The 27135-nt window shown below is 45.7% G+C and overlaps 2 protein-coding genes across 3 annotated transcripts in view; one reads left to right on the top strand and one right to left on the bottom strand.

Annotated features, from left to right (window-relative positions):
* Positions 1-186: 186 nt before the first annotated feature.
* On the bottom strand, positions 187-23541 carry LOC144146039 (uncharacterized). Its single transcript, XM_077677961.1, has 7 exons — positions 23339-23541; positions 19888-20209; positions 16081-16237; positions 11671-11845; positions 7401-7510; positions 4610-5169; positions 187-1639 (listed from the first exon to the last, which is right to left on the bottom strand). Exons 1-7 carry the CDS (start codon positions 23382-23384, stop codon positions 1318-1320), a joined length of 1692 nt encoding a protein of 563 aa, XP_077534087.1. The 5' UTR covers positions 23385-23541; the 3' UTR covers positions 187-1317.
* The window catches only part of Gnf1 (germ line transcription factor 1), a 48837-nt gene continuing 44349 nt past the window's right edge, over positions 22648-27135 (top strand). Inside the window, exons 1-4 of one of the 2 annotated variants that reach the window (XM_077677959.1) lie at positions 22648-23081; positions 24325-24546; positions 25828-25882; positions 26002-26085. In XM_077677959.1, the coding sequence (XP_077534085.1) occupies positions 23025-23081; positions 24325-24546; positions 25828-25882; positions 26002-26085 (418 nt within the window). In that variant the 5' untranslated portion in view covers positions 22648-23024. Of the gene's footprint in view, positions 23082-23858; positions 24049-24324; positions 24547-25827; positions 25883-26001; positions 26086-27135 lie in introns of those variants that run through there. The other variant, XM_077677960.1, reaches the window with a different exon arrangement.

The raw sequence follows: 27135 nt of genomic DNA, 5'->3' as shown, positions 1-27135 counted from the left end.
GGCATAAGAACCAGTCTCACAGAAAACTAGATGATGATTGGTATGGTTCTAAAGAATCATCTTGTTCGGCCCATAGAACTGTGTTTATTTAAGCGGGACAGCAAATTTAGATCAATAAACATTTACCCCACTCCACTGTGAATTAACTTGTATTAAATGAAGCGTGAACACGAGCATGGTTATATCGGTTAATTTTCGTTGAGATACATATCTTAGAAAGCGCATTGCTCATTCTTCACAAGCCTACTTTTTCCACAGACGTCCATAAGACAGCACTGCAATCTCACTTTTGTCGATGTGCTGGCTTACAGCTTTCGCAGGGTGTCAGGCACAAACACACACCGAAGATTCAAGGCAATGCAACAAGGGAAACCTGTGCTTTGCAGAGATCAAGCACATTCCACAATACACTATGGAAACACATGAAGTAAGCGAAGGGAGAGATTCACACCACTAGTAGGCACAAAGTAGGAAGGGGAGAATTCTGAAGGGCATAGAATACCTACGAAAGCTTGCAGAATAAGATGAAGGAAGCTCACACCAACGCGTGAGACTTTAAGGTAAAGCAAAGCTGTCCGCAACCTTCATGACCATCACGAAAGCTTAAGTCCCCGATTGCAGCCGATTTCCATCTTTGCTCCCACAACGATCTCTACTCCATCATTGTTGCTATAAGTGTGAGCTTCTTTCATTTTTTTGGAAGTGATAATTATTGGGCGTCACCTTGGAGGGGTGTACGCCATGACGTGTCTTTCTCGTTTAGAGCAAGTGTTGCCACGATTACGGCGAGCGCTGTAGTTTTTTTGGCCACACCTCACCTCATGTATCACAAATGACAAAAACGGCAAACAAAAAAGTTGGCAGTTTTGTTCAACTTTGCAAGAAAAAAAATGACCGTGCATGTTGCCTGCATATCACACAGATGTCTGGTAAAAAAGGAATGACGTTCTTTGGTGCTGCCTGCATTCCACGCCACCCCCAAAGTTTATGAGGAGCAGCAGAAGAGGCAGGATTGTGGCCCGACCTCTCGTAAGGGGTATTTCATCACAAGCATAACTAAGCAGCAAGTTTATTATTTCACTCCTAAGGCACGCTGACATTTCAGTCTGCTCCAGACTAACACAAACGGCAGAACAAATAACAGGACCTGTATCATTTGAGGCAGAGATTGACAAACAGATGCACTAATGCTCAACAAACAGGCAGTAACGATTCCACCCACTCAAAGCTGCAACATCACGATCATGCTATGCATGAGCAACACGAACGGCACTCTCCTGGCGACTGCCAGAGTATGCAGCATGCATTTAAGTTCATTCAGAAGTGAGAACCCCTGTTGAAGGCGTCAAAGGTGGCTGGGCTACGTGGCGATTCGCGCCAGTTGTGGTGTCCTCCCCTTGGGTGCTGACGCTCGGAACCTGAACCACGTGGTGTTTCATGCCAGTTTTGACGACCTCCCCTTGCAACATGACGCTCGGAGGTTGAATTGCGTGGTGATTCGCGCCAGTTCTGCTGTCGTCCCCTTGAAGCATAATGCTGGGCAGTTGAACTCTGTGGCGGTCTGCGCCAGGAGTTCTGGAGTCCTCCTCTAGGAACGCCGCGCTCTGAAGTTGACCACGTTGGACAGCGGCTGCTCAAGCTGCACGAAAACAGTGCGGCATTCTTTACATGTTGCGCAGACCGATGCAGAGAGTACATGAGCTGGTATACAGATCTTTTTTTTTTTTTTTTGCTTAGAAAATGCTCGGCAGCATGCATTTACAGCTTCGCAAGTGCTTGGCAGATTGTGGGCCTCCTGAGAAACCATGCGGTGTCATTAATGGCCAACTGCACTCAAAATTTCAGCCTCTTGAAAACGTTAGTTTCGTATGGTCTACCTAAGAATACTGCGAGATACAAAATGGGACAGCTGAAATTCGCGTATCCGCGGTGCACACGACCATCAAAAATCTGAGATTTTGCAACCAAAATTGAGAAGAGCGTGACCATTACAGCCATGCTGAAGTGACATTCCAACCGGCCCAGCCGGCGAGCGAGCGGCCGCACGCAGTTGGCCGGCTGCAGCGAACCTGTGCTAAACGCTTTGCCCTCGCCGCAGTCCTAGTAGAAGTGCAATCAGCAGAGCTCGGCCGGTTCTCCTGGCTGGCCGTAGGAAAAATTGCAGGGCCAGCCGCGGTGCCCCTTCCGCTTCATGGCTATTTACGCGATCCGCGGCAGGTGGAGCGTTTATAACTGATTAACAATGTATTTCACGGAGCTACCAGTTGTGTCCCAGTTGGTTTGGTCGTGTGTACTGTGCGTTCAAAGTAAATTTGGCCAAGGTGAAATATGAGGGCGGTTGGCCTTTAACAGCGGAGCTTGCTGCGATCTGTCTCAAAATTGATTGATTGATTGATTGATTGATTGATTGATTCTGGGGTTTAACGCGCCGACGCAACGCAGGCGATGAGGCGCGCCGTAGTGGAGGGCTCCTGATTAATTTTGACCACCTGGGGATCTTTATCGTGAGCCGAAATCTCGTACACACGGGCGTTTTTGCTTTTCGCCTCCATCAGAAAAGCGGCCGCCGCGGCCGGGAATCGAACCCGTGACCTCGTGCTCAGCAGCGCAACGCCTTAGCCACTGAGCCACCGCGGCGGGTTCTGTCTCAAAATTAATGTGGGCTGGCTCAATGGGCTACTTAACGTAGAAGATGCAACACTGCGTCTACAGACAGCACTCCAAAAACTCCCACCGTGCTGTTCTGGCAGAAGATATTGTTCCAGTATCCGTCACAATGATCGTTCAGTTGTCACAGAACCTCTCCTCATTATCACTTTTGAAATTTCCTTCCAAAGAAAAGGCAGGCAAAGAATGCAAACTATCTTTTACGCATCTATGAAGGTGGAGGCTCCAACTAAAGAATTATCATTCAAAAACACTTAAAGCCAGCCAATGTTCTTTGCGGACTGCAAAACAAACACTGCAACTCTCACATCAGGGACAGCCGTGAAGCAGAGGAACAAAAGTACAACAGCGTAATTATTTAAAAACGCCACGAAGACAAAATAGAAGTTTGGTTCTCCAAAAAGACAGCTTCATATCAATAACGATGATGCCCATTTCATGGCAAAATTTAAAAAAATAATCGAGATATTAAAGAAAAGATATGAAGCAGTGGTGACTCCCCAGCCTTTTTGCATGACGTCACAGAATCTTGTTTGTGATTTATTGATTGATTGCGGGGTTTAACCCGCCGACACAACGCAGGCGATGAGGTGCACCGTAGTGGAGGGCTCCGGATTAATTGTGACCACCTGGGGATCTTTAACGTGCGCCAAAATCTCGTGCACACGGGCGTTTTTGCTTTTCGCCTGCATCAGAAAAGCGGCCGCCATGGCCGTTAATTGAACCCGCGACCTTGTGTTCAGCAGCGCAATGCCAGAATCTTGTTTGTGCGATTGCCGGTGTCCAACCAAGGCTACCACTGGCAAGAAACATGGCTGGGATAGCAGTGGGGCCTCTACCTCTGTCGGATCGTATAACCAGGCCGCGAAAGCTAACGTGCAGTAAACACACTGATAAGTATGTTTTCAGTGCTGTCCCACACTACACCACTTTAGCGTGAAACGCGAAAGTTTTTAAATATTTCTTGCATTTTTTTTCGGCTACAAAAATGTCTTTCATGGCTGGAATGGCACTGAGTGAGTTACCAAAGCCTAGTTTTTCCAAACCAAACAGAATTGCACTTTTTCGTCACAGCCCCCTCAAAGGAGTAATGACACCAAATTTGTGTATTTCGGTTTTTTGGGTCCGATGTGTAGGATTACCCCATAAAACATAATGCACGAGTTAAAAGTGGTCAAAGTGCTGCCGATTATGAATTACAGCACCATTCATGGTGTCAGTTTCAGTTTCGGCCACTGCGAGCCCTGGAGCAAGCGCGGGGGCTCTACGGCGGCCATGACGTCACATTTTCTGTTCAAAGCAGAAGGCAACCTTTCACGACGCCGGCGGGGCAAAACGGGACAAAGGCCACCCCAAACCCCAAAATGTTTATTTGTGTTGTTGTCAGTTTTGTTGCGACTAATATGCATGTCGCTCGCTCACAAGGAAGGGACAGACCACTCCCGAGTTAGACCGGCAGGACGCTTCTACGCCACACCCCACCACCAGCGGTACTTACATCACAGGAGCAGCTGAGCAGGGAGTTTCCGGGTCTTTAAAAACTGCGGCAATAACATTCATTTAAAATTGGTTCCAAGCGACGTCTGACGCCCATAATCGTGGGAAGGCAACTTGGCAGCTTTATGAAGTGAGCCATATCAGTTTTTAGAAATCAAACTTTGGTGTCAGCGCTCCTTTAATAAGAGATTCTAGTCAATAAACGTTTATTCTATCAGTGGAGCAGGGCTGGGCATAGCAGCAACATTCTACCAGCAGGCCTGCACCTGAGATTTCCTTTCTAAGGGCCTTCATGACTACTACTTTTACAGGGAAGAATAGGATGAAGTGCGGGGCACTTTTCAACATCCTAATTAGTTCAAAAAAAGAAAAAAAAAAGAGAGAAACCCTACCTTTTAGTGTATAAAAGTACGTCATTATAGTAACGACATAGCGAGCTACTCACCGTGTTGTGTGAGACTGGTAGTACCCCGTAAAGACGGTGTCCATCTTGACTGCTTTTTCATCCAAAACGATGCAGTGGTTGTATGACTCGCCGTACACTTTTACGCCGCCTACGTCGGCAGCTGCGGCGTCCCGCCAGTTATCCGCAGAGACAAGGGCAGCAATGTGCACTGCTCCACTGTACAACATGGGCTCGCCAGTGAAGCCCAGCACAATGAAGCTCACTTGCGCTGACGGGGGAAGCTCACTGTACGCAGGCACTTCTTCCAGCGGTTCCTCTTCGTCGGCCGACTCTTCACCCGGCATCGCCACGTCATCGAGATCCAAGATGCAGCGCACCTCGTCGCACTCCTGGACGTTCACGCGACTTCCAAAGGCATTTGCTAAGACTTCGTCGTCGTCATCGTCATCCAAAGCGTTCAGAAGAGGTGGTCCCTCCGAGTTGCCAGCAGCGAGCACTGTCTGCGCCTCTGACAGGTGAACCACGGCAACCACCAGCTCATCGAGAACGGCATAGCCGAGTATGGTAATGGTGTCCTTCGACCCGTAGGCTTTTGCCACCTGCGTGAGTAAGGGACGTATAAGGCAAGCATTTTTTTACAAATGTCCTACATGCGATTTAAACTCTTACGTTCCTTGTGGTTGTAACTTAAAGCTTGGTTCACTAAACTGCAAGAGGGGGAAAAACATATTGCCATACTCTGCATTTGACTCAGCTGCCCTGAAAGTTGTTGTAGTAAAATGGAGTGCATGACACACCAGACAGGGGCAAGCATGCATGAATGCCAGAAAGATGAATGAATGAATGAATGAATGAACTCTAATGAATGGAGGAGGCCGACTCGGCCACTTTTGGGAATTGGGAGCTCGCATGTTTACAGCAAGAGCAAAGTCCCGTAGAGAGGTAAAAAACTTTTTTTTGGCTTCTGCTCTAGGCGAGTATGACAGATTCTGTATCAATGTGACGCTACTTGGTGTCAGTGCCTCTCTTATCTTATGCCTGTGCAGGCCCAAAGGAACTCTTGGGTGTCTCTCCTGAGGTGCATGCTCTGCAAGCAATGGGTTCAGCAGTGGACATTTGTGTAGAGTCCCCATCTGCTTGCTTTGCATGCTGACCATCCTTTTATTTTATTTTATTATTATTATTATTTTTTTTTTTTTTTGCAAGAGCTCGCCATTTGTGGAGTATATTTTCGAGAGCTGCTACTGGTTTAGCCCTGTCCTAGCTCTGTTCTAGGCCTGTCTTGTACATCTAGCCTTGCCGCCGCTGTCCCAGCTTGGGTGCCTTTTACTGCTTTGACTATGCTGCCAAAGCAGCCTGCATCCATTGCTGTACTCGCAGCTGCGTTAGGCTCATTCAACCTAGTTGTAGCGAAACAAGCATCTCAGAAGTACTGTCTATGTGGACACCGTAATGACATTGCAAAAGAAAATCTGTTATCGTTCAATTTCACCAATGCTTATGGGAGCCTTCAACTAATCCCCTCGCATGTTCTTCGAAGTGTGGCACGCACCATGTATTTGCAGTGCTCGAGCTTTTCCAAATATACTGAAACCAATTTGTAATTAAAGCGACGTACTGCACAAACCAGTTCTGAACTGAGGAACAGTGCAGTCTTAGCTTACGTTGCCACCACAATGCTCTTTTACCACAAGCTACCATTACCAAAACCGATGTACAAAGGATCTGCGAATAGTCATTTTTGCTTTCAAAGTGAATACGAAGCAAATGACATGAAGCAAATACAAAGCGAAGCACAGGTGCTCCATAATAATCGTGCATTGCCGGCAAGCTAGCTTTGACAGTACAAGCAGCGTCAACACCTTCTTGTCAGGGAGGCTTTAAAACGCTGTCCTGGAGTGCAAAGCAAGACAAGTTTATAGTTTTTCCCCATGTTAACTAAGAGCGAGAGCCATAATCATGTGTTAGGATCGGAACACTCTTGCTGCCAAAGTCACAGCGGTTGGGATCAGAAATTGCTAGTCCCTGGAGCCCTCAACCTTGCGGTGCAGACAAAACCGTTTCCACTATCTAACCCAGGAATACAATAAAAAATTAATGCCGTTCCACTCAACATGAAAGCTGTCGGAAGTGCAGAGCAGTGATTTGCCATAATGGGCTGTGGCGCCGTTATCCGCTCACAGCTACCACCCAATGCAATTCAAATTTCCCGCCTCCGCTCGCGCGCCCCCTGCCTGAAACAGCACCAGCAGGGGAGTTCTGTTCTTTTTGCACTTGATTTTCCTCCCGCACGTGCTGATGTTGCACCGCCACTTTTTTTCACTTACTATCGTAAAAACCAATGCAACGAGTGTTCCTAACTAGAGTTTGGGTTTGGGCTAGTTAGCAGCGGTAATCCATGACTTTGTGTAGCGCCAACAAAACAACAGAGGACACAGGGAGGCGTCGCCTCCCTGTGTCCTCTGTCGTTTTGTTGGCACTACACAATGTCATGGGTTCCGAACTAATGAAGTGAGGGCGCTGCCGGTTAATTACGTATATTTTCCTTCAAATGTACCTGCAGTTTTCTTTTCGCTAAACAACGGGGAGATGTATGACAAGCACCAGCAGTTCAAGAGTTTCCAACGGTTATGACTATTTAAACCGCTTGGTTTTCGAAGCCTCTGCGGGACGCACTACGCCGGGTACGCCGGGCTCTACTTGGGTCCATTATCTCGCTGCGCCGCCTAATTCCAGCAGTCGCTTGACATCGAGCGTTATAGCAAACTACGACGACAAGGCGAGCCCTTAAAGCGCTCTGCACTTAAAAGAGCGCAAAGCTGCTGCTCACCGGTTCACTGTGAAAGTACTCCTTGTCTTGCTTGCGCCAGCCGAACTGACAGATACGGGCCAGGCAGAAGGGGAAGATCTGAGTGTGCTTGATTGGCAGCAGGTTCCCACCTGCGCAAGAATCAAGGGCACGTGGGTTTGGCAGTCAGTCAGGGAACAGTTGCAGTGCCAATTTCTTGCTAATATGAAAGCTCTACTTGGCTAAATTGGCAAAAGCTTGCACCTGGACAGAGTCCGCAAAACATGCCCACTACAGCTAACTGTCAAGTGTGCGCCCAACGTCCACTGGAGTGCATAAGCAAAAATAAAATGAAGAAACACCTGGCATGCCCTCAAATCCATTTAGCTTCGACGAATTTCATAGTGCGTGCATCACAAAAAATGAAACACAAGAAAAAGTTTGCACATCATAGATCTCGCTCACAATTTCGGTCGGCCTCCAGCTTCTGTGCAGACAATGCTGCAGCAGCATGAACAATGATTCCGCAACAAGTAGCTGCACTGATTCAATAGTCCACTGAGCTGCACTGCAACAATTATTCAAGGAGGTCGGCACGACTAGATAGCTTGAGCATTGCGCCACATAATGATAGTTGAAATTAAGGCACCCTGGTTAGCATGAAAGCCTGTGTAATGCACCCCCCCCCCCCCCCCCCCCTCCTGCATCGTTATGTGTTTGCACATTCAACCACAACCACCTTCAAACCACATTTCCTTCACAGCTCGTGTTGGTTCAGCATCCCATAACTTGGAACCAGATATTCAGAGAAAAAAAAAAAAAAAAAAGAGAAGATCAGCCCGGCAATGCCACAACAGCAACGACAACCCACTGCATGGTACAGTGGAACCTCATTATAACGAACGCTGATGTAGCGAGTTATCGGCTATAGCGAACTAAATATGAACTTTGGTTGGTCACACTTTATTTCAGCGACACTTATTCTTTTACAATGAAAGTGAAACTGTGAGAGCCGTCCACTATCGGATGTAACGAAGAAAAATTTGACCAGCACGATGAGAAGCTACTCCCAGCGTCCGAAACCGGAGAAGTAGAAAAGGCCCCTTTGTTCATGAACACTGTGGAAAACTTCATCCTGCTCAGTGCTGTGAATAATCACCATTAGACAAAGACCACATCCTTCCTCGAAAAAATAGGGACGCAGGTCTGTTTTGTCAAATGAACTTTGTTCTGTTGTAATTTCCCATTTCATAACCTGGTTCATAGAGCTTGAAATTCCACAAGGAGAGAGATAAGGGTTACCTTGTTTATCATAGGTTCTAAGATTAAAATAATGCGTTTTTGTATCAAGGATTTTTGCGGGAGCCAGACTACCGATTGGTTTGAACCGATTTCTAGCTCTACTGTTACAACGAATACCGAATGTAACGAACTAAGTTACTGTCCCAATACTACTTCGCTATAACGAGGTTCAACTGTACTACCTTAGCCGCCTTTCTCCTGCATTGGGAGCAAAGCAGGGGGCACGCGATATCTGCCAGATTTTTATTACACCTGATCAGTGTAACGACTGCATGTGTGGTATTACGCAGGCTGCAATCTCTGTGCTCACTGCGACCTTTGCAGGTTATTAGCTCCTGTCTTGCTTCAGGAAATCTGGGAGCAGCTAAGTTAATAGCACGCAAAGGCTGCCACCTCTCTGCGTCCAAATACAACCGCCTTTTTCCCATTTTTTTCGCCTGTTTCAGAGTGAATTGCTTTATATCGCTAGGGTTCCATGCATTTTTCGTGAGAGCAAGCAAGAACTCCCCGCACCAAAGCCAACGTTATTGCAAATTCCCAGCAGAAAAGAGCTCAACTCCCGCTTTGTCAAAATTTTTGCAAAAGCAATTATTGACAGTGTGCCCGTAACACGATCCAATCATTACATTGAGTTTCATTTACTTGATATCATTAGTTCACAGCGAAGTGGTAAAAGTCACAGAATTTCCGTCTGCTGTCAATACATGGGCTTCTATGGGAGGGAAACAGACAGCCCCATATTTGCCTGCTAGGATAAAACCTCTAGTTTTTTTGAAGTTTCATTAAAGTAATCACAAGATGAAAAAAAAAAGTAATAATTACGTGTACACTCTTCAACTATGTGAGTGACGCGTCTTTATTACAGCTTCACTGGATCCACCTTCACAGAGTGGAATGGCTCGTAATTGTTTTGGCTAAAGGAGGGGGGCCAGGGACTCCTGAAAAATTGGATTGAAAAGCACTGAGTGTGGCAGCTTCAGTAATAGTGTCAGCATCTACAACAGTTCTGTAGGTGGCAGATGTGTACTTAAAGTGGATGCATGTGCATAAGCCAGCACTAGAGCGGTATCAGAGTTTTAGAGTGCTATAAAATGCCACGCAAGTCCACTGCATGGAAGCAAATTCAAGCAGAAGATATCATAGTTTGAATTAAGAAGAGGAAATGAACTTGGGATGACCATGTAGTGAGGTGAAGTAACAACAAGTGGGTCACCAGGACAACACAGTATATACTAAGAGACCAATCTAGAAGAAGGGGAAGGCCAGTAACATGATGGAGGGATGAAACAAGAAAATTGACAAAAAAATTGGCCGCATATCTGCTCCTTTTGTTGCACATGTCGACGAAAGACGATAGTCGACTGGCACCTTTGCCAAGTAAATGCCTCCCTTCTCTTTCCCACTCACCTCTCATGCTGTTCCTCTCCCGTCTCGTTCCTCCCAAGATAACACGCTAGAGGTTTGCTCAAGTCAATTGAAATTTACCGCGTTCCACTGCCTCAAGTCGGGTGCTTCAATGCCAGCGCTGCCGTACGGCAGAGACGCGCGTGAATCGGGGCACTCTACATGTATAGAACCACGTTGCCCTACTCCACGAGCGTTCCAAGCTGAACGTGGATCCCATCTAGTGGAACCTTTCGTTGCTGTTGCCGGTTGATTTCTTCAAATCCCGCCAGAAGCTATAGTGGCGCGGGTAACAGTAGGCGACGGTTTTCTGCAGTTGATGTAGCATTGCATTTGCTATCGCAAAAACCAAGCATCCATGAATTTTTGAACAAAGGAACACTGCAAATATCACTTATGTATTGATTTTCTGCTTCATATTTGCATAATTTCTTGTTCTTGTTCAACAATGTTGACAAGTAGGGACACTGACACCGGACTTGGACGTTTAGATTTGGCTGTAGGTATATAAGACTGCTGCGCGGCTTCTGTTTCACTTTGGCCGGGTGGCTGAATCGAGTCACAGACAGACAGTCCAAAATTAGCCCAAGAAAGGCTGTCGTCTTTAATAAGAAAATTCGGAGGCAAAGAATGGGCTCGCACAGCACAGCACAAGACAGAAGCGGTTGGAGGTCAACAGGAGAGGCATTTGTCCTGCAGTGGACCTAAATAAGCTGTTGCTAGTAAGGATGATAATGATCAAGTCTACTAGCTGCTTTTGTTGAAACTGCAAACCGGGCCGGGAAAACAGAAAAGAGAGAAAGAGAAAGGTCACAGATTTTCTCCAAAGCTGCCGTAATTTCGCAATTATACAACTGGAAAGCAAAGTGGTAATGTTTAATGCCAGGTAAGAATTTCAATTGAAGAAAATGTTGAGCTTTAATTGTATTTGGGAATTTAAAAGCTGAGTGACTACAGTTTCAAAGAAACAATAAAAAAAATTGCGAGTATACGCAGTTCTACACAGACAGAACAATGGGCCAGTTGATGACGCGTCACCAAAACGAAAGGCTAGGAAAGTTGGGATGACTGCATTGTTTTGAACAGCACGAAAGGCAGACGAGGCAGCCAGAACACAGGGTGCTCACCTTGAACTGGGCATTAGTTCGACAACAGCAAGGACCTAATAAGGGATACTACGAAATGTGTACAAAAGAAAATTCCTCAGGCGCTGAAGTCTGGTATGTTGTTGTTTGAAGGTGAAAGGCTAGAAATTATCAAGACTTTTGTACTGCTACTTCATTTTTGCGCCTTTACTCTGACAGGCAGACGGGCTGCCAATTTGTTTTTTCTGTACAGCGGCAGCCATTTTGGTATCGTTCAAATTGACACTACCACCGCCAACTATGACCACTTTCTGCGTTTAGTGAGCCACCGAAAAAACACACCACAAATGTGGATGTCGGGGGAGTGCATACAAGATTCCTTTGCACAAAGGGGTCGGTGAAGACTGGCTGATAAACTCACTCTTCCAGGTGCAACAGCATCGTAAACTCGACCTATCAACTAGCCCACCACCGCCAGGAGATGAACACGATTCTGCCAAAATGAGCACCAAGCCACTTGCCGTTTTCCGCCGCTGCGAGTCTGGCTGCCAGTTTCCGGTAGCGGCCCAATAGTTTGGCGGCGTCCCGTGGCCTCGGACACCAGCCCGTGGCAAAGGGGTACACCTGCTCAAACTGCTTCAGCCGGTTCTGCATGTACTCCTGGTTCAGGCCCTTGCTGTTCGTGATGGCCAGGACCTACAACAAAGGGGAGGCGTGCGCGTGCTGTTGGTTCTTGCTATGAAAAAGGTGACAGCGGCTTCCTCTCCCCCCTGTGTCGAAAGTAAATCATATTTTACGTGACCTCCCCCCTGTGTCGAAAGTAAATCATATTTTACGTGACCTCCCCCCTGTGTCAAAAGTAAATCATATTTTACGTGACCTTCCCCCCTGTGTCAAAAGTAAATCATATTTTACGTGACCTCCCCCCTGTGTCAAAAGTAAATCATATTTTACGTGACCTCCCCCCTGTGTCAAAAGTAAATCATATTTTACGTGACCTCCCCCCTGTGTCAAAAGTAAATCATATTTTACGTGACCTCCCCCCTGTGTCAAAAGTAAATCATATTTTACGTGACCTCCCCCCTGTGTCAAAAGTAAATCATATTTTACGTGACCTTCCCCCCTGTGTCAAAAGTAAATCATATTTTACGTGACCTCCCCCCTGTGTCAAAAGTAAATCATATTTTACGTGACCTCCCCCCTGTGTCAAAAGTAAATCATATTTTACGTGACCTCCCCCCTGTGTCAAAAGTAAATCATATTTTACGTGACCTCCCCCCTGTGTCAAAAGTAAATCATATTTTATGTGACCTCCCCCCTGTGTCAAAAGTAAATCAAAATTTTCGTGACCTCTTTCACCTAATACCACCATGGTTTAAACACCGACGGCATTCACCTGCTCTTTAGCTAGCCCAAATATTTGTTCAGCCATTTGATGGCAACTAATGCTCTTAGAATTGAACAACTAACTTAGCAACAACAATCTTAGCAACTAACGCTCTTAGTGGAATCGTGGGCCTGAAAATTAACATAGAGAAAACTAAAGTAATGCTTAATAACCTCGGGAGAGCACAGCGGTTTGAGATAAGTCGTGAGGCAGTGGAAGCGGTAAGCAAATATATCTACTTAGGCCAAGTAGTGACCCTAGATCCCAACCATGAGGCAGAAGTAGTGACCCTGGATCCCAACCATGAGGCAGAGATAATTTGAAGGATAAGAATGGGGTGGAGTGCATTTGACAGGCATTCTCAGATAACGAATGGCAGCCTACCGTTGTCCCTGAAGAGGAAAGTGTATGACAGCTGCATTTTACCGGTACTCACCTACAGGGCAGAAACTTTGAGGCTCACTAAGAGGGTTCAACTTAAATTGAGGACGACTCAGCGAGCAATGGAACGAAGATGATAGGTGTAACATTGAGGGACAAGAAGAGGGTGGAGTGGGTCAGAGAACAAATGCATATTAAGGACATATTAGTAGAAATTAAGAGGAAGAAATGGACGTGGGCAGGGCATGTAATGCGAAGGCAAGATAACCGGTGGTCATTAAGGGCAACAGAGTAGGCAAGGCAAGCGTGGCAGGGGGCCGCAGAAAGTTAGATGGGCAGATGAGATTCAAGAAGTCTGCGGGGATAAATTGGTCGCACTTAGCACAGGACCAGGATAATTGGAGATCCATGGGAGAGGCCTTTGCCCTGCAGTGGGTGTAGATAGGCTAATGGTGGTGGTGGTGGTGGTGATGATAAACGCTCTTAGATCTTCAGCGGCCAGCCTCCTTTCACCAATCCCTGCGGCTATCCCACTGACTTTTCCTTCCTATCCAAGGGTATCGGGTGGGTGGCTATTTTCTTCAGATAAAATGGCTGGCTCCAGGGCTTTCTTAAGTGCACAGTGGATGACTAAAGCTAAAGAGACAGCAAACCAGTGACTGCCTCAGTCTAGCTGGACGGCCCTGATTGTCAAGAGGCTGCAAAAGACTACAGACTGCTCATTAAATGCTACAGTATTGAGCTGAGCCCAGTGGAGCAGTGAATAAATGCGCTGGCACAACGATACGCAACCAATTCCCCTCAGCAGTATAGGTGTGATTAGCTCAGTGGTGTGCCCTTGCTAGCTGCTTTTGCACATCCAATTTTAATGGTCCAGACTACAGGTGCAACAGCCTTGCTTGATGAATTGAAGCAGAATGCTAGTTCACTGTTATCTGCTACAAAATCAATGCCTGTCTTAGCCTCTCTAAGAAAGCGTGCAACAGGGCTCAGCTGAACAGCCTTTAGACACCAGGAAAACCATCAGTGTACCACAGTCCCAAACACGAACAGCTCAAAGCTCGGCTATTTCGAATTACTGCTTACACTGAACAGCCAAAGATCTCACTGGGATTTTTATCTACTTTCCGTGTTTCACCTATCAAGTCATTAGATGTATTAAACTATTTTTCAATCCCCCTATACTTTGACACATTCACGTTCAACTGCATTCCAGGCCATTCGATATATCGAATTGCTTACAAGATTCATAAAAATGTTTAGAGATGCAGTGCCCAGAATGGATGGTTACGTGTATACATGAGAAATAATACTAAATCAAGTCGAACTCAAGCACAGCACTTGGATGCCATGTTTGCGTTTGCATGCACCAACCTTGACGACAAGCCCACCAACCAGTACACTCTCAAAATCTTTTGCAAGTGACTGCAAGCGTTTGCTCGCGGTAGCACAAATACCTGCGCAGTGTTATACCCCTATTCCAACTTTGACATGTCCACTTTGATGCCCCTTAATGCTTCTGCAAAAATGCTCTTTCAACACATTACTGAATTACTTAAAACGCCATTTTCTACAAGGTGTCTGCTTACAGTAGTGGTTAAAAGTCACTTGCCGTCGCAGTGCCTCCCTGGGTTCCATTCCCACCCCTTCCATATTTGTTCCTTTTATGAACAGAGGCTGCGGAGCCACATGAAGTGTCACAGCCAATGGAAATTTGCAGCACTGTGGGTCATACAGTGACCATGCGGGAAGCCAGTGAAATCCTGTATACAATATACAGGAAGCACAGTGCAATGCTTCCAATATACAATATACACTATACAGTACACAGTACGATATACAATATACAGGAAGCACGTATACAGGAAGCACAATATACAGTGGAACCCCGTTCATACGTTTTTCACCATACCAGGAAAACAAAACGTAACAACCAGAAAAACGCAGCAGTGAGGAAACCTTCGAAAATGAACGAAAGCAGTCTATAGCTTTGACTTGCAACCACGTATTTCTGCCGCTCTGGCTTTCGAACTTTAAAAAACTCGAGAATGTAGGTTTGCCACTTTTTGCGATCGCTGGAAGACACTAGGCGTGGCAATGCAAGGTCCCTAGCGAAGTCAACTCTGTTCTACGCTGGCTGCTTGTCTACTGTGTTTTCGCGACACCATCAAGGCAAGACAAAGTTTGCAGTTGCAAGTTCAACGGTGAAACACAAGATGACGACAAGAGCGCGTGACATCCATGCGGTGGTGCTTTTATGGCAAACACACACTTCTTGCATTCCGAAGTGAAACTTCCGTTTGTAAGCGCAGCGATGAGGGTGATAGCATAGAGAAACACAGTACCATCTAGTGGTGACGAATCGCACCCGCATGCGGCTTCATGCAGTCAGTTTCGTAGCCAATCTTGGCCAAGGCTCGTGAAACATTAAAAAGGGCGGTCCACGCGTGTTGCTTGGGTGGGTTCGGAGTGTCAGATTGTGACACATGACCCGGGAACGTACTCTGAGCCACGACGTAGCAGTGAGGATTTTAGTACATGGGACTCTATGTGAGCTGCACCAGGACTAGACAAAAACAACGTAGCAGCCAGGAAAATGGGGCACTGAGGAACGTAAGAGCGGGGTTCTACTGTAAATATATTTTCACAGATGAGGAAACCTTAACCAGGTGTTTAGCTAGACATGACCATAAATTTGGATCTGTACAATTACAGTTGTGTCGACAAGACTGCTTACTGTGCTGCAGTATGGTGTTCGAATCACGTTTGTGCATGCAGTACCCTATTTGCATCAACAGACCTAAGAGTCCGAAGCAGCAGCTGCAGACTTGGTAAAATTACATTTATCCGACAGCCATACTTCAACCCTCCATAGTACCGATTCTTCCTCCTGCTTTCACTGTACCAAATAAATGACACTAAGCTTGTTGAGCCTCCAGTTCAATCAACCTCAAATCTGTAGAAAAAAAAAAAAGCACTTAATCGGGGCAAAATCTGTTTTTCCAGCAAGCTAAAACATTTGTACCATGCGCTGGTCTGTTGGCGTCAGTCTGCCCGTATCTAACGTGTAGCCTGCATGTGCAAAGCAGCCAACAGAAGACCTTTTGTCTTCCATCCAACTACACAATCGTGGCTATATTCACTCAGGAACAGAAATGCTTGCCTGGGGCTTGAACTCCAGGTTCTTGTCTATGTTGAGGATGATGGTGGTATAACCGTACTTGGCAGCCAGAAACAAGTACGGGGAGATCTCCCACACCGACATGTTGGTGTTCCGGTTGATGATCACGGGCACGTTCTCCTTCATGAACTCCTCAATCCTGCACATGAAAAATCCGCCACATGCACCAATGAGAGACAACTGCTCATGACGTAACGGGAATGGAAAGTAGGGCGGTGTAAAAGCTACGAAAAGAAGACACGCACGCACAGAGAGAGAGAGAGAGAGAGAAAGAAAGGGAGGTTAGCAGTCGAGAATGCCAAGGAAGGCAAAGGGAAAAAAATTCGTCCATTTTTCTTGTCAAAGTACATTTATTTTTTGAAAGGAAAGAAATGAAATGGAGAAAAGCATGCTCCCCTGGGTCAAAAGTCATGTGTTTGGCCACAGCGATGAGCCTTCCTTTCTGACTGTTCCTTCAATGAGCCCCTCCTTTCCAATTCTGACATAGCATTACAAATATATAGGAAATACACAATGCAAAGTTTTCAGTGCTTACCTGAGTGAAACCAATTCAAAATAAAGAAAAAGGTAGGAAGCAGTGGGAACCAGGCTTTGGACCGCATGAAAGAATTAATGAATTCATTGTTAGCATGGAAAGGAAAGACCACCAGCAGGCGTAGTTTGTCTCACCTAAGGGTGGACACCGGAACGCCTGCTGGTGTGGGGAATAGGGAACACAGTTGTACAGGAAAGGGAGGAGAGAGAGGAGAGGAGGATACATATATACAGGACTAACAAGAACATATAAAAATTTTATTCTCTAAACAAATGTCAACAGTCATACACTTGAAGTGTAGAATTTTCACTAAGTATTATTGTGTGAATAACTATACAGCCATTAATGTACTTTAGATTAATATTTTACAATTAGAGCACTGTGAGTAAATAAAATTATTATCGTAAACGCTCCTAGGTTTCAAGTGGTGCAGTTCTGCGGCAGTCTTGCACTCCCAGTGTGGGAGCTGAGAGGAAAAGAGAGGGAGAGAGTATGAGGGAAGGCATGAGATTGAAATGAATTACACAATCCGATCCACTCCAATTCACATGTCCATAAGCAAGTTGACCTGTCCTTTGTAATAATCGTAACCAACCAGCACCACCTAGAAACAAGCGGGAAAAGCTCCTGATGTGTGGAGGCATATGGTTGCCATTCCTTCACACATGCTTGACTGGACAAAGCAGCTACACTTGTGCTCGAGTGCCACTGGTGGAGCTGTGAGCAAGCTGAGCCACCCTATCGCCTGTCTGCAACTTTGGTCTGCACGTGCTCATCCTCTCTGCTGGCAAACCGCCCCCGCCAAGCTCACAACGACATGAATCTTGCCATGGATGCGCCTGTCACGCGAGTACACCACAAATAAAAGAAAGCTACAATGCACTCAGCTTACACCAAACAGCGGGATGAAGAAACCTTTTTCTTCGAAAAATGTAAAGGGGAATATTTGCCGCAAGAACGACTTGGTTGTTCTGAAAAACTAAAACAAAAATCTTACAGACCTACCAGACTCCGGCGTGTCTGCCGAAGACTTATAAACCTTAACTCTTTCGTTATCACAGCTATTAAAATCAATCACCGGTGATCGATGCTTTTTATTGGCGACTGACATTGTAGTCATTTCTCATACACCTAATGCGCCCCAGTGGTTAGTCTAGGCGCTGAACTTTTGAAATCAGTTGAAATATTCCCGCCCCGGTGACCTGGAGACTTTTGACGGCGTTTTTTGACAGCTTAGGTGCGTGTGTTTTCGCAAAAGGGGCCGTGGCTGCTGCACTTGACAAATGCCACTCGTGGTTAATGTGCATTGCCATCAATTTTTTTCTATCAAAAGGTTCCTAGCAAATGAAATAGCAGATTATGTTGTCAGTTTTGTAATCTGACAGCATTGAGAGGTTTGGTTAGAGATATTTGGTTAGGAGAAAGGGTAACATTATTCTGCCAAAGCTTATTTCTGAGGGTCCCCTGCACGTCTAACAAGTGGACCTGGCATTTTCAGCCAGTTTCCAGCAGTTTTGGTTTCGTTCTTGTGTTACGAAATTCATATTTGACACTACTACGCAGTTACCCAACTTCAAACCGATTTGCTATGGCACCTCCATTGCCCGCTGCTGTTCCTCGAAAAAAGCACACCTCTCGTGATTCCACTTTACCCACCCCTTACTTTTGCAATAACAGCTTCAGCTGAAAGTCAAAAGATAACACTAAGTCATCGGATATCACTTCAGACAAGGAGAGTATTTTCAACCGGCCTTGAACACCGCCAGCTGTTCGGCGGCCAGTTTAGTTTCCAAACGAGGGTATTTCCAGAGGTCTAGTGTCGCTTCTTAGTCGGAATGTCTATTCTGACAGTCTCGAACAGGCTTGATATTGTTTCTTCACGAAAATGTTCATTGGTGCTGCAATGTACGAGGTTCTTAGTGCTGAACTCTCTTCATAGTGCAACAGCTGTTTGGTGACAGCTTGCTGGGCATGATTATAGTGCATCACACCTCATTCCTGCAAGCAGGGCTACAGAAGATGCTGACAAACTGCAAATGAAAGTTCTGACAGATAAGTGGCGGTAAGAATGTCAACAAGCATCCACCACCGAGTTTGGTTTTCAACTCCAAGAGGATTTCTTAGCATCGCTTGCTTGCCTAGAATCTTGTGCTGGCCGTAATCATTGACAAGGTGTTTCTATATGTCATATGGGGACTAACTGGGGCCTTTAATATCGTCAGAACAGCCGATTTCTTCCAGAGACCCATCCAAAATTGCAAAATTTGAAATGGAGGTTGGGCTTCACCACAAGGCACAGGCACCATCCGTCCTAGCATTTTCTTTTATATCTGACAAAGTGTTCTGCGCAACTCAATTTTTTTCTAGGACGGGTTTTCGAAATGTTTTCCTAAAAAACGTATCTGCTAAATTTTTTCTACTACTGGTGGTTTGTTATGCACAACTTCCATTTTTTAATTTTGTTCGACGCCTGGACAAACATTTTGAATCTGATAATTTTTTTCGCAATCATTGTTTATGAAAACGTTATTAAAACTGGTGTCGTTGGAAAGGGTGTTGAATCATCTGCATTTTATGTCATGGCAATGTGTGCCTCACCAATAAATTTAGCACAGAAAAAAATGTTTTTTTTAGACCCCTAAAAATTGGTCCGTTTCCCGCGGTAACGAAAGAGTTAAAGAACCCCCCACATGAACTACGTCAGTGCTATAGCTACAAAAGCTATTCGGTATTGCAAGAACTGTCACCACAGCTCGAATGGGATACTAAAAAATTAATACTTCTAGGCACGATTTTACTACCTCAACCAGGTCATGCTTTGCCAATTTATTGCGAGCTGCAAGATTCATATGAAACATCTCCTTGCAACAGCTATGACCAACCCAGGTAAGTTCATGATGCAGTTACGCTAGTACAGCGCTTGGTTGCCACTCCCACTGGTTGGGGTTACAGACGAGGGCAGTGCCGCTAGGATATGTGGTGCCATCTACGGCCCATCCCTTTGACAATCCCTACACTCAATGAAGGTTTGCAAACGTGACACTGTATCAAACTAATTATTCAGTTTTGTCAAATAAAAAAAAATGCATCAGACAAGCAAGCATTAGCCGTCAATATCCCTTTTACAAAGCGAGAACACCGATTGCAAAGGTGACACAGTGGTCGACTATGGCTGATTCCACAACTGATGCACTTCTACAAGACTGAATTTAAAGAGCTTGCCCATGGAGAACATGCCCACCACCACCACCTACTTGCTTTGGCAGAGTTCATGCGACTGCTTCACGGTCTCCTTGGTCCTCTCCGGTGCCATGGGTGAGAGGAAAAGCTTGTCGGACCAGTAGATGCGGCTCTCCGGGTAGAGTCTGTGCAGTTCCGAGGCCACGGTGCCCTTGCCAGTGCCGGGAGGGCCCCGCGACAGGAAGAAGATGCGTCCATGGCTGCGCAGAAACTCCAGCGTCTCGTCGTCCACCAAGCACGGGAAGTCGACCACGTCTAGGACGTCTAGGTCGCACGTGAAGACGGTCTTGCCGCTGGCCTCCGCGTCTCTGCGTGCGTCACCATCTGCTCCGCCCTCTGCAAAGTTAGGCGATTGTGTTCACACGCTCCCGTTTCCATCACCCATGTGAAAAGATCTCAGCTGGTAGCCAGAATGCAGACGCCATGACTGAACTTTGGGCTTATACAGCTGGACCGGTAGTCACGCGAGGCTCGTAATAATAGAGGGGTCATGTAGGCGAAGTACAAGTTTGGGTCAATAAAACTGTGTTGTCCTGATGACAATGATATCAATGTTATCACAAACTTTAAATAAATAATCGAGATATTGCGGAAATATATCAAGCCGTGGCGACCCCACAGCCACTTTCCAGCGCTGTGATGCAACGGAATCTTGTCTGTGTAATTGGTGGCTACCGACCTAAGAAACAAGACTGGGCGATCGTAGTGGGGCGTCTAGCAGGAGTGGGGGTGTTACGAGGCATATACACATGATTAAATGGGTAACAATACAGAGGTGCAAAAAATAAGACATATATGCAGCACAGTAAGACACAAAATCAAAATCAACCTTCTTAATAATTTTCAATACATTTTAGTACATTACCAGACTAAAAGATTCATTGTGGCAGTTTGTTCCAATTCATTATTGTGCGAGGGGAAAAAAAAAAGAGTATTTGAAATTGTTAGTACGGGCAAAGATAGGCGTGAGGTTGTGTGAATGATATAGTCTTGTTGGACGCGAAGATAGAGGAGCAAGGACGTTTGATAGGCCTAGTATGCTTTTCTTTTAGTCTTACTATTTTAGTCTTGCTATTTTTCTTCGGCATTCTAAAGTTTGAATTTTGTCGTTTATCATCAGATTAGTTGGGGAAGTCATACTGGCGAAAGCGGTTGAAAATAAAAACAAACAGCTATAACCTTTTAATTTTCTCAATATTGTTAATATCCTTTTTAGCGTATACGTATACTACCTACGACCGCGCAAAATTACCAGATGCCGGCTGCAAAGTACACTTTTGGCACCGTCTGGCGTACGTGAGTGCAACCGGCGCAACTGCTCTATTGGGATTGAAACGTGCCGTGTGGCAGCAGCGGTGCGTTGAGCAGGGGTTTATGCAGAATTTAGATTTTGGGGGGGTGTTGTATAAATTCCTAGGCAGGGTGCTTGTGGTTGTAGAATCTTTTTGGGGGGGTGTGGAAGTCCTTCTGGGGGGGGGTGTTAGGGGGGTGTGTATAAATCCCTGGCGTTGAGTGCGCTCGAGAAGTCAACCGCACTTCACTTCAATCCGTATTTGAAAGTTCCTGTGTGAAAGGGGCATAAAAAAAACACTGATAAGTATGTTTTCAGTGCTGGTCCATATTATGTCATTCCTGGCCATATATTACATCACTGTACCTCAATTTTTGAGTTTTTGAATATTTCCTCAATTTTCTCGGTCAAAGAAACATGTTCTGTGGCTGGAATAGAGCTTATAGCGAGTTGCCACAGGCTCGTTTTTCTTTCAAATTGAACGAACGGTGTCCTCCTCATGGCCCCCATAACAATGCAGCTGACAATAGCTGCCTGTGCAAAGCTGGGGCCCACGCAGCACTACAGAAGACAATGCTGCCCCAATGTTGGTGGGTCATGTTCAGTCATGGGCATGTTACCAGTAAAAAGTAACAGTGTTACAGTTACCTAAGCTGAGAAGGTAACTCTGCTACAGTTATAGAATTTCAAAAGTGACTTGTTTCAGTTACAGTTACTAAATAAAAAAGTAAAGTTGCTACTTTTTCATTACTACGTTAAACTAACATGGATCACAAACCAAATAATAAGAGTCTATTTGATAGCAACATACGAAGGTGTGCAGCTGGTCAAAATTGCGCGTGATAAAATTCTAGATGGAGGGAAACGAAAAGGGGCACACTTAAGCCCAATGATAACAATCGTTGTGCACGCCTCCTTTTGTTCCATCAGCTTTTCTTGTTGATGCACGCTTGGTGCAATTCCCCGGTCTCAGTTGTGGTGGTCTTTCTTTAAAAAGGCCAGGCAAGCTTCCTCCCTGGTGGAGGTCTAATTGCCAGTTCCTTTTTTTCTTGCCTCCGCTCATGTCAAGACGCAAAACCACATTACAGACTGACATTACAGTCTTCTGCAAGGAAGACAATCATCCTAGCAACCTCCTCTTCTAAACTGCGAGGGAAGCCGTGTTGTGGAAAGGAGAAAAGGGGAGAGGATATGCAAAGAAAAAAGTCCGAAAAAGGGCAAAGCCTTAATAGCATGTCGGACTTCAACAAGCATTGCTGCTGGGTAATTTTTTTTATAAAAGAGAAAAAAACAACGAACAGTATTTTCTATTACAGTTACTGCGTGAGAAAAAGTAACACTGTTACAGTTACAAGTTACTGAAAAAAGTAAATAGTAACCGGTAACATGTTACTAGTAACTAGTTACTGCCCAAGACTGGTCATGTTGTAGGTAACCTAATTTTAGTGATCCTTAGTTGGTGCATAGCACAAAGACAATGCAGAAGCTTTATTCAATTCTTGTTGCAACCACTTTTTTTTTAGAGAGGAGCTACGAGCTAGGACAGCAGCTAAACTACATACATCCAATCTGCGCAGCAGCACCCGGCAATATCGCCCGCGTACCTTATCTCATAACTTTGGTTTCTGTTCTTGCTGCTAAGGTGCTCCACCGTTATCTGTCGTACGAAGGAGTTCGCGGTAAGGCTGTTCATGATGGAATACCTTCCCGCGGTTCTTTTCTCTCACTGCGGACCCGTTCCACAAGGCGTGAGGAGTAGAAGGCCGCAGGAGGAGGCGAAACTTTGAGTATTCTTCTCTTTTACCTATAGTCCCTTTCCTACACGCCTCCGTCGCAACAAAACAACAACAAAAAAAAGCCATGCGCTCGAATTGCACCCCGCGATATACATTCCGGAAGCGCTGCAATGATGTTGCGGTATGTAAGTTTTTTAAAATTGCGCTCCGTTGTTCATAGACTGAAAACCTAATTCCGGGGCCGGCTTTGTTTGAAACGAAACTATGCAATAACTTTTTTTTTTGTTCTGGAAACTATTGCAATTCACGCTTTACTGCCAGACTCGCATAACATACGATGTAACTACAGAAAAACTTGGTTCGAATGTCTGCCAATTAATCAGAAAGCATAGAAGCTAATAAAATCAAATTGTGCGGTCAGGACCCCGCACGTCATACCGAATGCCGGCAACCGTTCGATGGAATCGTCACCGGCGAAGGCCATTTTTAGTCTTCACAGATTAATTGTGGGCGCGGAAGAACCGAGACAGTTCTCGCAGACAAATATCAAAGGAATGACGGAATGCAACAACAGTGACAACAGTCACAACCCACTAACCACTAACCCCGCCTGTAAACAAACTGCCAATGACATGCGTTGATTATTTGCAGCCGCTGCACCGTAGTGTCACGGCAGTAAAATTACCTAAGCATGAGCAATTAAAAATTACTTAAATGCTTTGTAAAAAGTAATACTATATTTTGCTCAAAACAGTGGGCTGTCTTCGCTTTAATTAAAAAAACACTATAACTAAAATAAAGCTATTTTTGAATCATTTCATGTTTCAAAATTTTTAAATATTGTTAAAAACTCTTAAATTTTTTACTTAAAAGTTCTATTTTCTTAAATTTATGATTTTTTGATGAATTGGTGCCTGTATTTATTGGTTGCGCGTTCCCGATGTTTAGGCAGTTTAGGCGGTTTAGCGCGTGCCGGCAACCAAGGCAACCGATCATGGCGCGAACCAGCGCGAACATGGCGCGAACTGTCCGTTTTTGTCGTAACACCAAACGATGAGTTTATCCTGTTCGCTGCGGCTGAGTGAAACACACACAAGTTGCCTCTGATAATAGACGCAACAGTTGCATTAACAGGAACCTGAACAATGGTTTGTAATCTCCTCATTCAGATAAGGGTGACAAGGGTGCATTGTTTCAAGTGCTTTATCTGCTACACTCAGTGAAACAATCGTGCAACGTGATATGTACGGCGCAGTCTGCGTCTTCCAGAGTAGATAAGCGGTCGCTCTATTGTTGATTAGGGCATTTTGCGTTTTGTTATTATAGTATACACAAGCTCTGCGCGATAAAGACTCTAAACACTTGTACCGTAGATCTCGCGGGTGAATTGAAATGCTGTTTTCTTGACACGGCCTCGACTACAGGATATCCGGAAGTTTTTTTCGTCTGCGGGTCCTACGTCAACGAAACGGACAGCCGACGAACCGAAAAAGCAAGTTGAAGAAAAAAGCAAACCAAAACAGCCGGGCAAGACATCGAAAGATCCTGCAAAACAGAAGGCACCAGTAAAGAGTACAAAAAAGCCTACACCTGTAAAGAGTCCGAAGAAGGAGAAAAATAATTCTCCGAAGCCACCTGCTCCAAAGGTTCGATTGTACAATCTTGTTTTTTTAGCGGGGAGCTTATTTTTGCTTTAGCCTAGCGTGCAAGCCAGTTACTATCTACTTGTTCCTTTGAGTAGTAGTGTATGAAGTAGTAAGTGATGCCACTGTGCACGCAAGAGCGTCCTGATAGGATCCTATGTGCCGAGCAGCGTTTGAGGGTTCTCTGGAAGGATGCTGTGTATGCTTCTGTGGTACTAGGTCAATATGCTAACAGACCACACACTCCTCAGTCAATGGAACTCATTGGAACTCGGCTGCCTCTCTACATCGTTGTCATCTTATCATTTCGTCACATCTTCACTGTTTAATCTTACCGTGAAAAATTTGTAGGCTGGCATGCTCTCCATAAATGAATCCCATTAAAACACAAATGCAGCCTTTCATGCGACTGGGCCTTCGTGCATTTGACCTCTTCCAGTCTCTATATTCACTTCCTGACAAAACGACCACCACGCATAAATTGCGCCCAACAGGGTACCCCAGCATTCAATGCACCGATTCACACCCATGGGGCCATGATGGGTCAGTGCTATAAATTATTTACGGAAATGGTGTTGATGATGGGCATACGTTAGCACATGTAGCTGGGAGGATACACCGCCAAAAATGCCTGGTATCTCTGCTGTCCCCGGGCCTGCCCCTTCTTCACTTGCTCACAATAGCCATGCTTTGCGAACATATTTAAGCATGCACAGCGCTTTAGTGCTGCTACGTGTCACCACAGAAAATACCGCTCGGAAGTGGTATTTTCTGTTCTGTTCTGTTCTCACGTGGTTCTCTCATGTGACAAATGGATGATGGGGAAGTCGCGTGCACACATGGACAAAGCCCTGCTCCTTTGTGCCGTCATAAAAAATACAGGTGCCATCACATGATTCTTACACCCTTCTTGAATGCACATCATAAAAAATTAAAAAAGCTGACCACCGGTTCAGCTGATCGTAGTTACTGAAATCTGGGGAGTCTCCTTGGGTTTGCTCAGGTGGCCAGTGCATATCTTCCTTAGCCTAGACAAGGCGGCGAGATGAGTGTTCTGGAGAACTGCACAAATAGTTAAAAGGCATACCCATGGGCCTTGTCAGTGCCTGTCCCTTTGCACATTCTTTTGGGGCTCTTTCATTTAGGGTTGTGCTGAGTGATGATTCTTGACATAGCCTTGTTGCTGGTTTACGTGCAGATGTATCGCAACTTTGTCTTACTTTCTGCGCATTCTTTTTTCCCACCTGCACTTGCATCCAGTTTGTCTGTTTCTTGCTCTTTCAGGAAAAAAAGGAGTCCGGAAAGAAATCTCGGCAAAGGATTGTCACGCTCAGTTCCGGTTAGTCGGCCGTGACAGGGCTGCACGTGTGATTGCTTAACATCAATTACACCAGTAGTTACACAGTGAGGGGCCATTTTGAGCGGGGTTGTCAGCCGGGGTTTGTTGATTTCACACAGATTCGGAGGACGAAGAACCGATTACCAAGAAACCCAAGAAACAGGCCAGAGAGAGTAGAAAGGTAGTGTCGGACTCCGATGATGGTGAGTTCCCTTTGGATCCTTGTTAATCACATCTTTCGTCGCGAGTTTGATTCCCGGCCATGGCGGCCGTTTTTCTGATGGAGGCAAAAGCAAAAACTCCCATGTGTACGCGATTTCGGCGCACGTTAAAGATCCCCAGGTGGTCAAAATTAATCTGGAGCCTTCCACTACGGCGCGCCTCATCGCCTGCGTTGCGTCTGCGCGTTAAACACAATCAATCAATCGCGTCTTTCATAGACCGCGCTGACAGAGGTGGTTATCACGGGATAGTAAGTGAGGCTAATATTCCACAGTACATCACCAGCTAGTTGGTCCTTTGGTATACGTGAATAAGCTTTGAGAAAAGAAATTATCATCACCAGCCTAATTACGCCCACTGCAGGGCAAAGGCCTCTACCATAGATCTCCCATTATGCTGCTTTTGTGCTAACTGTGACCAATTTATCCCTGCAAACTTCTTGATCTCACCTGCCAATCTAACCTTCTGGCACCCCCTGCCACACTTGCCTTCTCTAGGGATCCACTCTGTTACCCTTAATGCCCAACGGTTATCTTGCCTCTGCATTACATGCCCTGCGCACGCCCATTTCTTCCTCTTAATTTCTACTAATATGTACTTAAAGGAGTACTGACACGAAATTTTTATGTTACGTTTTTTTCGCTGCTATGCGTGCCTACCAGCCCACTAATCATAGAATTACAGATTAGACGGTCGAGCGCAGCGTAAACATTCATTTACGGCGTCGTTTATTCGTGCCAGTTTCGGTTTCGACAAAAAAACGCCGAGCGGCCGCCATGACAGCATGTATGACATGGCGTCACCATTCTTGCCGTATCGCTGCCTCTCTGGAAGCGCGCGTGAGCAAGCGCACGCGCGCGCCCAGACCGGCCGAGGTCTTCGCCGTCCCCACAGGCCCGGGCAGCATGACGTCAGTCCCAAAACCATGACGTGTACACACGCCCGAGCAGCGCGCGCCAACCACAGCCAGCGCGTCGGCTTCGTCACGGGAGACCCGACGTCGGCAGTTTGGGGCACGTAGCAGATGATGT

The sequence above is a fragment of the Haemaphysalis longicornis genome, unplaced genomic scaffold (assembly GCF_048455015.1).
Source record: "Haemaphysalis longicornis isolate Haplotype H1 unplaced genomic scaffold, Haemaphysalis longicornis Haplotype H1 scaffold_7, whole genome shotgun sequence".
In the NCBI taxonomy this organism is placed as follows: Eukaryota; Metazoa; Arthropoda; class Arachnida; order Ixodida; family Ixodidae; genus Haemaphysalis; species Haemaphysalis longicornis.
The sequence above is the reverse complement of the archived record's forward strand: the minus strand, read 5'-3'. Positions and strand labels throughout refer to the sequence as shown.

What these genes read in the sequence shown, in the direction of transcription:
- LOC144146039 (XM_077677961.1), bottom strand. Translation starts at nt 23,384, where the DNA reads ATGGCCTTCGCCGGTGACGATTCCATCGAACGGTTGCCGGCATTCG. An exon ending in CGAACGGTTGCCGGCATTCG is followed by an intron (nt 20,210 to 23,338) that starts GTATGACGTGCG and finishes CTAACTTTGCAG; the next exon opens with AGGGCGGAGCAGATGGTGAC. An exon ending in ACCTGGAGTTCAAGCCCCAG is followed by an intron (nt 11,846 to 16,080) that starts GCAAGCATTTCT and finishes CCTTTGTTGTAG; the next exon opens with GTCCTGGCCATCACGAACAG.